Source organism: Balaenoptera ricei, chromosome 16, assembly GCF_028023285.1.
Source record: "Balaenoptera ricei isolate mBalRic1 chromosome 16, mBalRic1.hap2, whole genome shotgun sequence".
NCBI lineage: Eukaryota > Metazoa > Chordata > Mammalia > Artiodactyla > Balaenopteridae > Balaenoptera > Balaenoptera ricei.
In genome coordinates, this window is record NC_082654.1 from 8876694 (window position 1) to 8895054 (window position 18361).

An 18361-nucleotide genomic window follows, 5' to 3' on the forward strand; every position below is an offset into this window, starting at 1 on the left:
ATGGTGGTGGTACACACATTAGAGGGACAACATTTACTTTGATTGATACTAAAGCACAATGTTTGATTATACATCCTTAATGGGATATAATCTAAGAACAAAAACAGTAAAAAAAAAAAAAAAAAAAGAAAGAAAGAAAGAAAAAAGAAATCTGAAACTATGTCCAATATCTTATCATATAAATGTTGATATTATTTTGAAACCACTATATATATATTCTAGAATAAAATAATTATGTTAATTTAACAGAACCAAGATTTTCATTATAAAAGATATACAAGTATAAAATCAAAGGAGTAAGAAGACTGTGATCCTAATTTTGAATTTAAAATATCAGTATGAATTTATAATTTTTCTCTTTAAAAAAACATACGTTTTAGCTCTCTTTACCAAAAAGCCTGAAACAATGACAATCCACTAGCAGAGAGCACACCAAGTACCCAGATTGTGGCATCTAAGTACCATACCCCAAAAGAACCAAGTCTCATTGGAAAAATGGCTGATTTCAGAAATGAGTAGCATGATATTGTGATTTATAGTAAGAAATATATATTGTCTCATCCCCATTCCTGGCACAGAGCTCTTAAAATCCTTAGAATTTCCTAAGTGATAAGAATTATAAAGGTGGAAGGAGCATCGTTTGTTATTCTTAACAAACCCCTTTCAAACCCACCTGAGCTTATGTTAATGAGGTGATTTTTTGAAAGCCCCTAGATAACCACCAGATAGTGGCCTGTCGCCAGAGGAACTATCCATGTGACTAGATAGAGCAATGGAACTTTCAGCTTCACCCCAACCTCTGGACATTGAATTGGACCCAATGGCCAATCATGCCTACAAAATGAAGCCTCCATTAAAAATCTCTGAAAGTACAGGGTTTGGTGAGTGTCTTGGTTGGTGAACACATGGAGGTGCTAGGGGTGGGGTGGGGGGGGCCGGTGGCATGCCTGTGTAAAGAGGACATGGAGGACTTCCCTGGTGGTCCACAGGGTAAGACTCTGCGCTCCCAATGCAGGGGGCCCGGGTTCGATTCCTGGTCAGGGAACTAGATCCCGCATGCATGCTGCAACTAAGAGTTTGCATGCCGCAACGAAGATCCCGTGTGCCGCTACTAAGAGCCAGTGCAGCCTAAATAAATAAATAAATAAATATTTTTAAAAAGAGGACATGGAATCTCCACACCCCTTCCCCCATATCTTGCCCTATGCAACTCGTTCATCCAGCTATGCCTGAATTGCATCCTTTACAATAAACAGATAAACATAAATGTTTCCCTGAGTTCTATGAACCATTCTAGTAAATACTGAACATGAGGAGGGGTGATGGGAACCTCCAACTTATAGTCAATCAGAAGCACAGGTGACAACCTGGACTTGCAATTGCTGTCTGAAGTGGGAGAAGAGAGGGTCTTGTGGGATTGAGCCCCTGGGAGATCTGATGCTATCTCCAGGTAGATAGTGTCAAAATTGAATTAAATTGTAGGACACTCCAATGGTGTCCACAGAGAATTGGAGAATTGCTTGATGTGGGAAAAACTCACACATTTGCTGTCCAGAAGTGAAGTATTGAGAGCAGAGTGGTGAGCACAACAGAGAAAAGGAGATTTTTCCCTTCAGGTAGGAAATATACAAGATGAGTCTGGGACACTTTGTTGTGCCAGAAATAAAAGAAGTGACAAAAGACTACTGAAGCTGTGTCAAAGAACATAAGAACTAACTCAAGGAGCTATAAAAAAAAAAAAAAAAAAAAAGACTGGCTAAAAAAAACCAAAAACCTCATTGGTCACCTTTGTGGGATACTGGTACATCAAACCATTATTCTGAAAATTGGTATATAAAAAGAAAATATTAGAAAATCACCATTGTGTGACCTAAAATGAAATACAGGCACACCTCAGAGATATTGCAGGTTTAGTTCCAGACCACCACAATAAAGCAAATATTCCAATAAAGTAAGGCACATGAATTTTTTGGTTTCCCAGTACATGTAAAAGTTATGTTTACTGTTGTCTATTAAGTGTGCAACAGTATTATATCTAAAAAACAAGGTACATACTTTAATTAAATTACAAAACAACCAAAAATTACAATAGTAACATCAAAGATCACAGATCACCATAACAAATATAATAATGAAAAAGTTGCAAATATCGTGAAAATTACCAAAATGTGACACAGAGATTCAAAGTGAGCAAATGCTGTTTGAAAAATGGTGCCAGTAGACTTGCTCAATGCAGGGTTGCCAAAAACTTCAGTTTGTAAATATGCAATATCTGCAAAGCGTAATAAAGCCAAGCACAAGAAAATGAGGTATGCCTGTGATGGATCTAGACAAATATCATCAGTGAATAATAAAAGCATTAAGTGAGTGCACCCATGTTCACAGCAGCAGTATTCACAATAGCCAAAATCAACCCAAGTGTCCATAAACAGGTGAACGGATAGACAAAACGTGGCCATCTATACAATGGAATAGTATTCAGCCATATAAAGGAATGAAATTCTGACACACGCTACAACACAGATGAACCTTGGGGACCTTATGGTAAGGGAAATAAGCCAGCCACAAAAGGACAAATACTGTATGATTCCACTTGTATGAGGTACCTAGAAGAGGGAAATTCATAGAGACAGAAAGGAGAACGGTAGTTGCCAGGAGCCGGAGGGGAGGAGAAATGGGGAGTTATTGTTTAATGAGTAAAGAGTTTCAGTTTCAGATGATGAAAAAGTTCTGGAAATGGATAGTGGCAATCGTTATATAACATTGCAGATCTGCTTAATGCCGGAGAACGATGCACTTTAAAATAGTTAAAATGACAGGTTTTATGTTATATATATTTTACAATTTTTTAAAAAAGCATTACGAGGACTTCTCTGATTGCACAGTGGTTAAGAATCCGCCTGCCAATGCAGGGGACAGGGGTTCGAACCCTGGTCCAGGAAGATCCCACATGCCGTGGAGCAACTAAGCCGATGAGCCACAACTACTGGTCCCATGTGCTGCAACTACTGAGCCCGCGTGCTGCAACTACTGAAGCCCGCTCACCTAGAGCCCGTGCTCTGCAACAACAGAAGCCACCACAATGAGAAGAACACGTGCCGCAATGAAGAGCAGCCTTCGCTCGCCGCCACTAGAGAAAGCCCGTGCACAGCAGTGAAGACCCAATGCAGCCAAAAGTTAAAATTAAAATTTAAAAAATAAAATAAAAAAACTTTAAAAAGTTAAAAAAAAAATAAAAAGCATTATGTGCAAGGTTTTATGGAGAACTTCATAACGAGAGACTTAGCTGCTACTATCTGAACCCTGATCAATCTTAGTATCAATAAAACCATGGGACACCAGATATTTCTGTGCCTCTTGATGTGATGCAATCAGTACACAGAAACATCTCTGAAGGGTTACTACACAAAAAGTCCTGAATTTCAAATGCTCACTGAATTTAAACACAAGTTTATAACACCTCAGGGAATAAAAGAACAAATTATAGGACACCAAGTGAAAGCAACAAGCAAAATCCAGGCCATAGGGCATTTTATGTTTTCTTCAAAATATAACTGTGATATGCAAACCACATTTGGCCACTTATTCAAACAAACCATCTGTAAAAAGATTTTGGGGACAACTGAGGAAATTTAAGTATGGAAGGGATATGTGATCATATTAAGAAATTATTGCTAATTTTGTTTGCTGATAATGGCATAGTGGTTATATTAAGGGGAAAAATTTCTTGTCAGCTAAAGTATTTCTAAGTGGTGAGACATGACATCTGGGATTTTCTATAAAATATTCCACAATAATAATAACAATAGTAATAATAGTAATAATGACAGGGTTCGATGAAATAACATTGCCAAAATGTTATTGTTACTGCTGGCTATGTGTAATGTTTTAATGACCTCATAGTTTAAAAGAAGGATAAAATACTGAGAAACTTTGTTATTTGTTAATAGAAGTATGCATGTTAAAATGTTAAGGGTAGCCACTAAACAAATAGAAATAACCCATATCACTTCCAAATCTTGATTAATCCAATGAGGGGTAGTTAGGGAAAGTATTCAGAAGTAAACCCAGGTAAACCAAAATCTCAAGGAACTGGGAAGGAATTGTTCTATATACAAACTGCGATAAAATAATATTTCCACAAGTCAAGAAATAATTCACAAAGAACTGAGCAGGTCCTTTCTCTGATGGTGCCTCTCTAACCGTGGGTCATGAGGGGCCCCTGAAATCATGGATTAGAAGTTTGTGCTTACACTAAAATCAGCATGTCCCAATCAGTCACTAATGGACCCCTGCCTGCCAGAACCGCCCAGAGCTCCCAGCTGGACTTGGCCAAATCATGGTCAGGCATGTTCTGGCACACCAAAGTACTTTTCCCTTATGGGTTGTACATATGGTGACCCATATGGCAACTCTACAGCTTCAGTCTTACTATCTTCACTTCACAGAGGAGAAAACTGAGGCATAATGTGGGACAGCATTTGTCCACGGTGACATAGCTAGGAGGTGGTGAAGTTAGAATTCATCTGATTGAACAGTCAAAAGAGTATGAATGGATGTTGAGAAGCCCAGGTCTGTCCAACAAACCCAACCCTGAAGGTGAAATCTTAATAGTGAGAAAGAAAACAGAGTGACGAGACTGTAAGAGCTTCTATATTTGGGCCGCACGAGCCTGTGTGGAATAGGAATGGTGCTTTGCTGGTGCAAATTACAAAATAAGGACTGGGCGATAGAAACTGGCCCTGCCGCGGTTTTTCAGCACATCTGGGTCTGGCCCAGAGGCGCTAAGATATACAGAAAAACGGAGTATACGACAGAACCCGTGAAGCACACACCTGGACGCATCTTGTGCTGCGACTGTGGTGCCCGGATTAGTCCAAATCCTGCCAGTATTTGTGTGGCTTGTCTGCGAAGTAAAGTAGATATCAGCCAAGGCATTCCTAAACAAGTCTCTCTGTCTTTCTACAAACAATGCCAAAGATATTTCCAGCCACCAGGAACTTGGGTACAATGTGCTTTAGAATCCAGGGAACTTCTTGCTTTGTGTTTGAAAAAAATCAAAGCCCCTCTGAGTAAGGTACGTCCTGTAGATGCAAGCTTTGTTTGGACTGAGCCCCATTCTAAGAGACTTAAAGTTAAACTGACTATTCAGAAAGAGGTGATGAATGGTGCTATCCTTCAGCAAGTGTTTGTGGTGGATTATGTTGTTCAGCCCCAGATGTGTGGAGATTGCCATAGAGTGGAAGCTAAGGATTTCTGGAAGGCTGTGGTTCAAGTCAGGCAAAAGAGTTTGCACAAAAAAACTTTCTACTATCTGGAACAGCTGATTTTGAAATATGGCATGCACCAGAATACACTTTGTATCAAAGAGATTCATGATGGTCTGGATTTCTATTATTCCTCAAAACAACATGCTCAGAAGATGGTAGAATTTCTTCAGTGTACTGTTCCCACTAGATACAAAGCCTCACAGAGACTCCTCTCTCAGAATATCCATAGTAACACGTACAATTACAACAGCACTTTTTCTGTGGAAATTGTTCCAATATGCAAGGATAATGTTGTTTGTCTGTCTCCAAAACTGGCACAAAGCCTGGGAAACGTGAACCAGATTTGTGTGTGTATTCGAGTAACCAGCGTCATCCATCTCACAGATCCAAATACCCTACAAGTTGCAGATATTGATGGGAACACTTTCTGGAGTCACCCTTTCAATAGTTTATGCCATCCCAAACAGCTAGAGGAGTTTATTGTTATGGAATGCAGCATAGTCCGAGATCTAAAACGCAGTACAGGTGCTGGAATGGTATCAAAAAAGCTTACCCGGGCTTCCCTGGTGGCGCAGCGGTTGAGAATCTGCCTGCTAATGCAGGGGACATGGGTTCGAGCCCTGGTCTGGGAGGATCTCACATGCCGCGGAGCAGCTAGGCCCGTGAGCCACAACTACTGAGCCTGCGCGTCTGGAGCCTGTGCTCCGCAACAAGAGAGGCCGCGACAGTGAGAGGCCCGCGCACCGCGATGAAGAGTGGCCCCCACTTGCCGCAACTAGAGAAAGCCCTAGCACAGAAACGAAGACCCAACATAGCAATCAATCAATCAATCAATAAAATAAATAAATCTTTAAAAAAAAAAAAAGCATACCCTCAGGGAAGTCTGGGTACAGAAAACATCTGAAATGAATATGGATAAACAGTATTTTTGTCGCACTCATTTGGGACATCTTCTAAATCCTGGAGACCTGGTGTTGGGGTTTGATCTGGCCAACTGTAACTTAAATGATGAACATGTCAACAAAATGAAATCAGATAGAGTCCTCGATGTGGTGTTAATCAAGAAGAGCTATGACCGTACCAAACGTCAGTGTCTTAGAAACTGGAAATGGAAAGAGCTTGCAAGAGATAGAGAAAACATGGATACAGATGATGAAAGGCAATACCAAGGTTTCCTTGAAGATCTTGAAGAAAATGATGCAATTAGAAAAAATGTGAATATTTATAGAGATTCAACCATTCCTGTGGAAAGTGACACAGATGAGGAACGAGCACCTCGAATTAGTCTGGCTGAGATGCTTGAAGACCTTCACATTTCCCAAGATGCTACTGGTGAAGAAGGTGAATCAATGATGACCTAATGAGATCATGTTGTAGATGGTTTCCACATCCATAGTCCCAGAATGTTGGACAAAATAATTTTTACTGTCTATTCTGTCTATGCCTTCATACTGAGAGCAGAGAAATTTAGTTTTAAACCTGAATAAATATGACTATTTTGATTGCTCACTCGAAGCACTGAAAAAGATTGACGGTTTGGAAGTTTTCGATAAAAAAAATTATGCAGAACGTAATTATTACTGATATTTAGGCCATTTTACGTATGGAATTTTATCGGCTTGCTTTTTTATGAGGCACGAGTATTTTCACATACTATAGCTCTGGGTTTAAAAGCTCACAAGTTGTGATTTCCTTGGAGGTTACCTAAATCTTCAAGCAGAAAACAAGCTTTTAGATTCTTTTTATATTGATTGCTTTAGTAGAAGAGCATATGAAGAATCATTTTTAACATGAACTTGCCATGCACTTAGTCCAATTTAGATCATTTTTATGTCCTTGGGATAGAAAACTTGGGGTTCAGTTTATCATTGGACATTCACTAGGAAAGTTATCTTTTTTATTTGTAATATTTACATCTTCAAAAGCTGTTAAGCTGGGGATTATCTTAATTTTCATTGCAGAAGAAAGTATATTTAAAATATTTGTAGATTTGTAGCAAACAGTATTTAAAGGTTAAATAACAATTTGTACTTTTGTCGTTTTGGTTTGTGCCAGCAGCTTAGTGAAGTAGCTGTTTATGTCATAAAAATGTCTTCCTATCACTTCAGGGATTTTGCTTTTAAATTTTTGGTTTACAAATTTAGAAGGAATTCTCTCTTTATAAGTTTCTATCACTGAACACATCACCATCAAAAAGAATATTAGAATCCAGCATATAGATGATGAAGTAATAAAAGTGATCTTCATGCTTTATAAAATCATGAATCAGATTTGAATGAGGAATGCCTTCCACATCCTTGAAGGAAAAGCATTGGCTTGGGTTTTTAAGTGTTCTGAAAATGAAGTATTAAGAACCTATTTCTGTAAGCAAAATCAGACTTACTAAGCATGCCAGAACTAAGAGTTTATTTATAAATTCTATATATACCACTAAATAAGGAAATTGAGTAAGTACTGAATGGAACATTTTCCTTTTTTTAAGATCAGGCTCCCTAATTCTGAAGTTTCGAATAAAGGCCTGTGCTTTCTAAAGTGAAAAAAAAATTAACAAAGAGGCATGGTGTAGGTGGTGCAATTTGAGTTTATAATATCAAAACTGTAGAGTATTTTGTTGTTTCACAAATTCTCACTGACCACGTAGAGATGGGGAAACTTCAGTACCCAGACATGTGCTGGATACCTACATAGATGCTTCAATTCATTCTCAGAAGAAGATGGGATAAAAGTTATGAACAATATATATATATATATACTTTATATATATATAAAACACTATTCTGGATAATCATCTGATTAAGAAGTTGTAGGCAAAATTCTTACATTGGAAGGGAGAGTAATTTTTAGGCACTGATGCCAGGAAATATCTGGGAGTTGGGACTTTTTAATGGGACCAACCATCCCAATTTGCCTGAGAGTCAGTGGGTTCCAGGCAATTGAGGACGAGTTGGTTGCTCTACTGGTGGCCTTGACTTCAAATGCATAATACAACTGACTCTGTCAGACAATATTTGATGTGGATACAACCCAAACTTAGGAATGAAACTAAAACCCATTTCCACCAAACACACTTGCCCACCTCTGCAGAGAGAATTCTGGGATGAATGACATTTTAAAAGTATAATGAATAAGTCACTCTTGAAACTGAGGTCTTCCCCAAAAACTGTGGGTTGGAGCCTCCCAGCGTCCCCAAGGACTATTTTTAATGGAAGAAAACTTCTGGAATTTAAAGTCAGGCTTAACGTACCACTTTCACTTTGTTTCCCTGATCATGCTTATAATTAAGAGAAAAAATTTACAGAAGGACTGGCAACTTACATCCTTATACTCACTGGTCCATCCCATGAATTAAGACCAAGCCTCAGTAAATGTGCTGAGTGAGGAAGAACAATTACCAAGTTCATGGCTCCAGGTTCTGTTTACTCTGATATTGTCCAGGATAATCATTTATTTCCTGCTGCCTTCTAAGTTTTATGAAGCTGTTCAGAAAAGTTTCAGCCATGCTTTATGGCTCTGTGAACTGCCCGTGTCTCCATTTCACAACTTGATTCATTCTGATTAAATTGTTCGACTGTTAATGAGTTTTAGATTGCAGGATGGAGAGGCAAACAATTCAGAACATTAAGGCAGTAAAATATCTTAATATTTCACAAGTTCTCTCTGAAAACATAAAACAAAAGGCTCATTTCTGGAAGGAGAGACTGTAATAATTACTCTCTGTAAAAATAAATGTGCTTGGCTCCCTGTACATTATCCAGGCATCTGTGTATTCACACTCGCATGTAGGGAGCCAGATGGTACATGGAAATCTCATAAATATCCATAGAAATTCTGATATTTTCAAGCCAATTGCAACAGACGAGATAACCATTTTGACATATTATTCCAAAGAATTTCTGGGGCTAGACAAAAAATTGATTCCTACTCAGCTTACTTCACAGTCTGATGAGTTTTGCGATCCGGAGGCAATGGTGCAGGGTGAGGTGCTGAACGGTCTCAGGTACCGAGGGCTTCGGAGACGGATGGGAACTATGAATCTGGTGACCAAATACTGCTCTTCAAGCAGTTCAATACCCCTCCCTCTCCCTCCTCGCACCTCCTGTGGGTTCCTGGCCCACCATCTGCTTCTCCTGTGATGCAGTATTGGTTTTGACAGTAACTGAGTAAAGATGCATGCACTGGCCTCCCCCTTTGAACATTTTTCCTTGGAACTGCCCCCTTCTGGTGACTGCCCCCCACACCCCACCGGGAGAAGAAACGTATAGCAGGTAGAGGCTACCAAAATGCTGAGGGTAGTGAGGCCTTGCCTTGGTCGCTTAAGCACCGGAAAATTCAATTGTTTCATCTGTGAAATGGAAATTAAAACACATTACCAGCCTAAAGGCAAAAGCTCACATGGATTTTTTCATTCCTTCCAGCCCGGAAGCCACACCTGCAATATACACAAGACCTCATTTCAAACCAACTTTTGAGTGGAGAAGCTCTTCAAGCTCAGGAAGAGAAGAGGAATTTGCATTTGGCCATGAAGACTCAAAAGGTCTCTGCACACATTTCTTAAGGGAAGGACATTTAGGAACCTGGAAAAGCTTATGCCATATAATCGCAGAATGTGAGGAGGAAGGCATCTCTGAGGCCGGCAAGGCCAAGGATACCATTTTGCAGATGAGAAAACTGAGGCCAGAGAAATCAAATGAGTCACCTGAATCTGGGACTAGCCAAGACAGATGCACCATTAAGGAACAGCTGTTGAGAGATGGAGCTCATAGCCAGATGCTCAGCCAGAGTGCTCTAGCTTCATCCAGTCTCCGCTGATCAGGTGGGCATTACTAACAGCATTTGACAAGTGAGAAATATTAATGGATTACTTCCCTTAGGCCACAATCCTAGGAAATGGCAGAACTGAGACTAGAACTCAGGTTTTCTGGCTTCAGAGACAATGCTTACTCTACTCTGAGTCATCTTATGGAGAGAAAATTGTGCAAAGGAGGGTGTGAAGTGAAGAATATGCAGAGGAAGACACCTCGGTGCATTCAGCTTTTGTTTCCATCACCACAGTCATTTGGGGCTGGTGGGACTCTACCTCTGTATTTCCCCTTCTTAAGACTCCCCTATTCCATCCCCGAAGAAAAAAACCCTACCTGACATGAGTTTTTAAATTAAATTAATATAAATCAGTGTTGTGTTAAGAATTTGAAAGGTCTTTATACTTAAAGTTAAATAAATTATAGTTAAAGCAAAGCTTAAAAAAAAAGAATTTGAAAGGTCTGGAAGCACCCTGAGTTTGCCCAAACCCGCTTTGGAAGTGGTGATAACAGCAGTGAAAGGCAGAGCAACTACTGGGTGAACTGCCATGGAGTCAGCAGCCAGGCCCCCAAATCTGAATTGGGACCCGAGTTATTGGGGTCTGCCTGCCAGCCTCCTGCATGCAGCAAAATGGCAACTGTCTGCTTTGCTATGTTCTCTACTGCCTCTCCATCAGCTGCAGCCTTCGATGGGCACCAACTGCATTTCATCCATCACAAGTCCTCTTTGAGATATTTTCATTGTCTCTAGAAAGGACCTCAAATGCTTTTTAAAATCATGCTAACTGCCCAACACTCCGTAATGCATAATATTGCATTACCTTGCATTACATCAAATGTATAACATCACAACCTCTGACGGCATCTGTCCTGCCCTGAATTCTCAAGCATTCTTGGCCTTTGGGTTCAAAGTCATCTGACCCATGGTAGCCTACGGCTCACGGCATGCCATGCCCAACCACAGAATTCTCCCCCTGGCGGCATCCAAGATGGCAGACAGGGCAGCTTCAGAGATGTCTCAGGGACTGGGCTTTCAAAGGGACATCTCAGTTAAGAAAATACGAATAACAACAAACCAACCCAAGGGCTGTATATAATTGTAGATACCCATTTCACCATAAATAAACAGTAAAATGGAAGAAGTAAAATGGTTATGAGATATGTTCCCTTCATGCAGTGTCTGTGTGCTCCTGGAAATCTTTTTTTTTTTTTTTTCTTATTCCGGTAAAGTACAAGATATCGCAATAGCAACATAAACACCGTATTATCTACTAGTTACTATAGCAACTGCTATTCATGTAATTTGCTCATGCCTAAATTAAAGCTGCCTAGGGTAGCTTTAACTTGCATCTCTCACATATGACTTTTTTGTCGGTGTTTTTCTTTAATGAGAATTGTGTCTCTCAAATTGTAGGCAGCATGCTGTACCACTCTACCTTACTTGGAGCTGACTTTTGCCATTACCTGACTTTGTTTCCCCTATTACTTTTAGGTATTCATCAAAGAGAGAACATGCTCTCTTAATGGTATATATATTCCGTGAGAGTGGAGGAGGGGGTATGAAGGAGAAACAAGTTTTCCATCCGAAAAGAACATGAGCATCTGCCCCGCAGTGAACTTCACTGCTCTTGAACTCGTCAATTCTTTTCTACCTCTTCATTCAACACAATGCGAAAGGCATAACCTGAAAAAGGGCGTGATGAAAAGAGGTACTGAGATCCACTAAAGGAAAAGGCACAATAGTTAATCATCTCTTCTCTGGCATCCTTCCTACAAAATAAACAAGTTGAGAAGTTCTTCAGTTTTTGTGACTGTAAGCAATGTGGTGGATTAATGTTCCTAAATGCTAACACTGAATAAATGAATTCATTGTTAAGAAAGTTCTGGATGAGCCAGTAGCCAAGTACCATTAATTCCATTATTTACCCTTGTTTGTGTCTGCTCTGGGATACAGTTGGGAGAGGAACACTGCCATGAAGAAACCCATTAAATACACCTACCTTTGTAAAATAATGCACTTCAAACTAAAGATTGACTATGCTTTTCTTAAAGAACCCAAAATTCTCAGTGGCCCTACCGAGATATGCAATAAGTTTCTCAGAAATCACGTTGGCACATAGCTGCTAAAAACTCTTCAGTGAATGTTTAAAGAAGATACATCCACCTGGAATTAAACCAGGATGGATTCCTTAGAAGAGCCATCAGGATCACTGTCTACCATGGTCACCCTCAGGACAGACAGTGAAAGTCTCTAAATGTCCCTTTGCAGGGCTTCAAAGAGCTCTGGATTCAGGTGCGGGAAACCTGTCTTTAATATTTTCGTTACTGCTCCCGATGCATTTCCAGTGTGGTTAATTCACATGCAGCATTTCACTAGATGGTATCCTCTTTGCAAACACTGTTTCATATTCTTTCTTTCTTTTTTCCTGTCAATCTTTATCTAAATCTGAGCGCATTTTGTGCTGGTTGTTCGCAGCAGTGTGGAAGCTTGGAAACACGGTCACAAAAGTACCACGTGCCTCTGGTCTGCAGCAAGCCTTTCTATTTGCTGGTTTAATCCTCCAGACTTCAGCCATTTCCCATTTGGTCCTTCACATCATCTCAGGCTAATCCGTCAAGCATTTTAGACAGCCAAGCCAATCTCCAATTGCTGAGGACTTTCCCACAAGCACCATGTCTGTTAATAAGATTTTCATTTGGAAAGATGTCAGGGCGTCCATGTTTTCTATCGTAAATAAATACTATGATTTAATAGCTTCAGGTTTTGTTTAATGTTAACGTCAACTATTTAAGAAAAAAAAAAAAAGGTCCTCAAATGCCTGGCCCGACAGTGAAATGCCCCACTGACAGCTATTTGCAAGGGTAATGTTGTGGAAAACAACATCCATCTTGGAAACAGTTTCATTAGCCCCATCTAGCTGACCTCTCCACATAATGTTGTCAAATGTGACGGGCATCAGATTATTGGGAATATGGAGATCAATAAATATGCAACACCAGCGCTTAGAATGCTTCTGGCATCGGAGCCATACAAATGCCATCTAACATGGCTCAGAGTCGCTGTCATCTGTCACACCAGCTAGTAAATAGACAAGCTTAAGGGGAAGGCTGTCCGTAATGGTAAAATATATGGGTGAAGATGAATTAGACAGGCAGTGTGTAGTCAGACTTCTGATGCATGAAGGTTCCAAATGAAAAACACTAGGCAAACACTCCAGAGCAGCAGCCTGCCTTCTTAGGGGAATCGATGCAAATTCTTGCCGCACGGTCAAAAGCTGCTCCATGGTCCTGCTTCTGTGTTTTTGATGTCAGCTGCCAAGGGAGTTTTGTCTGCATCTGGGATGCTTGCTAGAAACTTGGAGTCTCCTGAGTGCATTTCTGTACACCACGAGGGAGCCAGATCAACCATTCCCCCCAAATTCCTGTGTGTGTGAACCGCACGATGTCGTTCTGTGCGACAGCAGCCCAAGGCCAAAGAAAGTGCCTGCATTGTCCAATTACTTTAGCCTCAAACGCCTACAACTTTGGGTCCACAAAAGAACAACCTGGTTGAACTGCTAAAGGAAACTTCCACCCCAGCTGGTGGTCATCAAATTGCCCAGATAATCAGACCTTTGGGAACCACTTCTGTTGACAACGTCTGCATCAAGCCACCCCCTTCTAAGATCCCTACCTGCAGCCTGCCCAGTCGGCCGCAAGCTGACTGCCACTGCCCAACATTTGTACCTATCACCACCTGAAGATCCCTTGCTCTGTCCTCAGTAGTGTTTTCCAGATTCCCCAGAACAGGCATCCCTGTTCATAAACCCTCTTCCCCCTCCAAAAAGTGCTTGAGTCCAGCCACGTCCATCATTAAATTAAAGCAACTTAAAGAAAAGCAAATTCTTGAAACAGCAAGCACAGAGGATGTAAGCCACACGTATGCATATATCCAGACACCCAGTGCCGGAACAAACACGTTCCTCAAACCCGAGTAATGTCGATGGCCAATGATGACCAGCATGCTTCCACCCCTCTATGTTTTAAGAAATGTCACTCTTCTCTGTGGAAAAGAGAACAAACAAGAAGCATAAAGGTATTTTTGAAGTACACTGTTATGAGGTACTTGGCTAGTAATTTGCAGCCTAGGTACACACCATACCTTTTAGCACGGCTATTTATCTCTCAGGGAGAATGCTGCCATACTTATGATAAAGGCTCTGTTGGACCTCTTCATCAATAGCAAACCTTTAAGCACAGCACATCTCATAAATAGGAGTTCCACTAACACAGACTTCAAAAGGATAGAACTTGATAATTCAAAAAGAGCTATATTAAGTGTTCCAGCGGTCCATCCATAAAAGCCATCGTATATTCCAAACGCCAGAGTCCTTCAAGCAACATGACAGTTCTATTAGAATAATAGCAGGGGAAAGCATAATTAGAAGTAATCATTGGCTGGAAAGGAGCTAGTTGTTTTTGTAGAGCAAAATGCCGCTCTGAGCCCCGTGGAAAATGCAGCCAGAGCAGCGGCAGCGAGAGCAGATAACCATCGAAAATAACCATGGCCCAAACCCTGCACTATTTATTTCTATTTATTAAGAACTCTTTGTATACCTTAATGTTTTCCTGGTGAAATCATCTTAATTTGAGCCCACATTTTCTTTGGATAAGATTATTATGTTATTGCTACTTACTGGCCACTATTTTCTATACATTTGTTGGTCAAACAGTTAGGGTGTCTGTCTCTTCCAGCCCGACAGAGATCATTCCGTCAAGCAGGGGCTCCTGGTTAGCTCCACGGAGCCATACTGAATATACACCATATCCCAAAAGATGAAGAACGTTTGGCTAAGCATTAACTTTTTAATCCATAGATTAATGACTCCAGCTATCAAAGGACTGGGCCATTTCCCCCTTAGGGGTGGCAAAGGAGGAGGCATCTGGGGGCTATTTCCCTACGGAAGGGACTGCATCCCACACCAGGAACCCCATTCACCTGGTGCCTTTTTTTTATCCTCCTCCTTAACTTTAAGATTTAGAATTTCCAAAATGCAGGGAGAATAACACACCCCAGCTGAGCCTTGTCAACAAGCCCAGGAGGGAGTCAGGGCAGGAGTCATTAGCTCTACTTTGCAGACATGCAAATTGGGGCTCAGGAAGGGAAGGAGCTCCCCGGAGGTCCCACGGTTGACTTTCTCCGCACGCCGTCGTCCTGCCCGACAGAATGCTTGCTTTGCCCCCGGTTCTCCATCTCACCTACCCTGTGGGACGCGCCCATGAAGATAAAAGCCACACACCTGGTGCTGTTGTGCAGGCGCCAACCGGGTCTCAGAACGGAAACAGGCCACCCGCTCAGCCTTCAGACGGCAGGGAGACGGGGCACAGGTTCACTCCCAACGTGGAAGGCAGCCGTGCTCTCTGCATAAAGAGAGATACAGTCAAGTCAGATTCACCCGGGTCTTGGCATCATTCACTTACCTAACATTTATTGATCTATAGGCAGGGTACCAGGAGTGAAGGGAGGTGGCAGAGAAAGGGAGTAGAGAATGGGAGGAATAGAGTGAAATCTAATATTTAGCCCAGATATGAGAAAAATGCACCTCTGACGACTCAACCTCAAAATAGTAGGTAGAGGGCTTCCCTGGTGGCGCAGTGGTTGGGAATCTGCCTGCCAATGCAGGGGACACGGGTTCGAGCCCTGGTCTGGAAAGATCCCACATGCCGCGGAGCAGCTGGGCCTGTGAGCCACAACTACTGAGCCTGCGCGTCTGGAGCCTGTGCTCCGCAACAAGAGAGGCCGCGATAGTGAGAGGCCTGCGCACCGCGATGAATAGTGGTCCCCACTCGCCGCAACTAGAGAAAGCCCTCGCACAGAAACGAAGACCCAACACAGCCAAAAATAAATAAATAAATAAACTCAAAAAAAAAAAAAAATAGTAGGTAGAGTCGACTTGGAGCACCCAGGACAGACAGTGGGCAGCCAGTGAACCAGTGTTTCCAGGAAACACGTGGAACTCCAGCACCTGCACCGACTTTCTAGCCTCCTGAATCTGAGCCACTGACTTAACCTCACTGAGCCTCAGTGTCCTCATCTGGAAAATGGGAGTAACAATACTGCCTGCCTCCAAGCATTGTTGCAAAAGTAGGAGATGATCCAGGTGACGCCCCCAGCACAGTGCATGGCACACAGGAAGTGCTGATTAGGCGGCCCCCCTTCTGATACTCCATAGGAAGCCAGAGGAGGGAGTGACCCACGGACTCTGACTCTTAGGAAAGACCTCCCGGAGGTGGCAGGCGGCCAGCTGGCCCTCAAAGGGGAGAGGGCAGTTCTCCACAAAGCAGCACCCCAGGCCTTGTCCTGGTGGTCCAGAAACTCAACTGGCCTCCTGCCAGGGCCTCATTTCTAATAAAAACCTGATAGAGACCCTCAGGTTTGTTGATATGTTTGCTTCTCATTTAGACTCCTAGCAACACTGTGTGAGTCGGGACTTTAAAATCGTTTGGATTCCAACAGCATATCCCTGTCGGTTACAAAGTTGTAATTCACAGCCCGGCTCCTCGCCCACACTCAAAATATTCAAGCTTAAAATTAATTTGGTTTTGAGATACGACACCAGGATATCATCAAAACAAAACAAACAAACAAACAAAAATCCCAGTCCCATGAATATATTTAGAATTTAGGCTATAAAGGGATTTCAGCTTGACAAGAGCCGAATCTTCCCATCTTGTGCAATAAAGTTCCAAAAACGCTTAGCAAGACCGTATCATACATCCAACGTACACGCCGCAGAGATAAGGCACCAAGAAAGAGGATGGTGATGATGGTGGTGGTGGTGGTGATGTGATGGTGACATGATGACCACGCAAGAGGAGGGAAGGGCAGGCTCAGGGTTGGTTTTGAGAAAGGGATCCGGGTAGGCAAAGAACGCTGATCCATCAGTTCACATCAGGGTGAGTCATGAACGTGGGCCTGAGACCTGAGACAATGCGCTTTCCCCGCTTCTTCAGATTGAGGGGTTCAGGCTAGGCGAGCTGTGGATCTCCAAACCCAGAGATCTGTCAAAAGGATGTACTCTGGAGAAGATCATCGACCCCAACATAACAACTGTAGGCATATCTTGAGCTTGGAAAAGGTTCAAACAGTCGTTAATCCAAATAAGCAAGAATCTGTAACAACATTATAAATCCACACACCTCCTGTTTTACCGAACGCCACACGTGTCCCTGCCACTCGCTCCCTGGAAACTGGCACGGCACGTGTCCTGGCCCTCCCTTCCTTGGCCTCACAGTCAGGTTTGCAGGATGATTTCCGAAATCACCTCTTGAAGAAAAGCCTCATTACCCAGTGACATGTTGTAATCCCAACCAATGCTTCCAGGAAAGTTTCAATGTCCATTACATTAGCTAACCTTAAAATTGAATACAAATCCATTTTAATCAATATGTTGTAATAAATAGATATTAAGGCACATGGCACTAATGTACAGGTAGACTAATTAAAGCGCCAGCATTTGCAGCACTCACATACCTCAATTTTCTCTACAAAATCCTTATTGAACCACTACCTTAAAAAAAATAATTGCATTTGCAATTAGAAACACTGAAGTTACATTATCGATTTTCTGCTAAAAACCTTTTTAGTAAACAAGCACAAACTACATTCATTAAATGTAAGTGCTTGGAGCTATGGTGTGAAATTCAATTCAGCCATTATCATGAATTACACTGATTATTGCTGTAATTATTTTCTCTTGGATACAACCGCATTTCTGTCCCTTGCTAGTTCTGTTGGACATATAACCATGTTCATTTTATAGCTAATAATACTCATCTGTAGTCCCAGCAATTACTATCACTTATACAAATCATCAAGTTAAGCTCCGGGTACCTAGTAAGATTCAAAAAAATTAAGTAAAACATCCTTTTTTTACCCTTTAAATAACTAATAGCATTAGAGAACAAGGAAAATTACAGATGTTAACTGATTTACATTGCAAGCTTTAATCTCCTGTACTTGACTTGTCAGAAATTTCTGCTGTCCTAAGCACACATTTTGAGAAGAAATCCACCAACAGACTTTTTTTTTTTTTAGAAATGAACAGTCGATGGATTGGATTACGGGTCTGAAGCATTCTCAGGAAGGAAAAAAGCCATGATCATTTGGTGTGTTCAAGAAAATAGATTCTGTATTTTAATCAGAGCCAAAAAAAATGGCCTTTGTATTGTATGTGTTTGTTTGTTTAGGTGTCTTATTAACTAATCAGATTTTTAAGAGAGAACACTCCACTTTAATTTTTCCTCCAGAGG

General features: G+C 41.4%; 1 protein-coding gene across 1 annotated transcript; it reads left to right on the forward strand.

Annotated features, from left to right (window-relative positions):
• Positions 1-6133: 6133 nt before the first annotated feature.
• LOC132351037 (60S ribosomal export protein NMD3-like) lies at positions 6134-6631 on the forward strand (the record flags this gene model as incomplete). The annotated part of the gene is made up of 1 exon (XM_059900734.1): positions 6134-6631. A coding segment is annotated over one exon (498 nt), but the record flags the coding sequence as incomplete, so codon positions are not given.
• Between the last annotated feature and the right edge of the window lie 11730 nt (positions 6632-18361).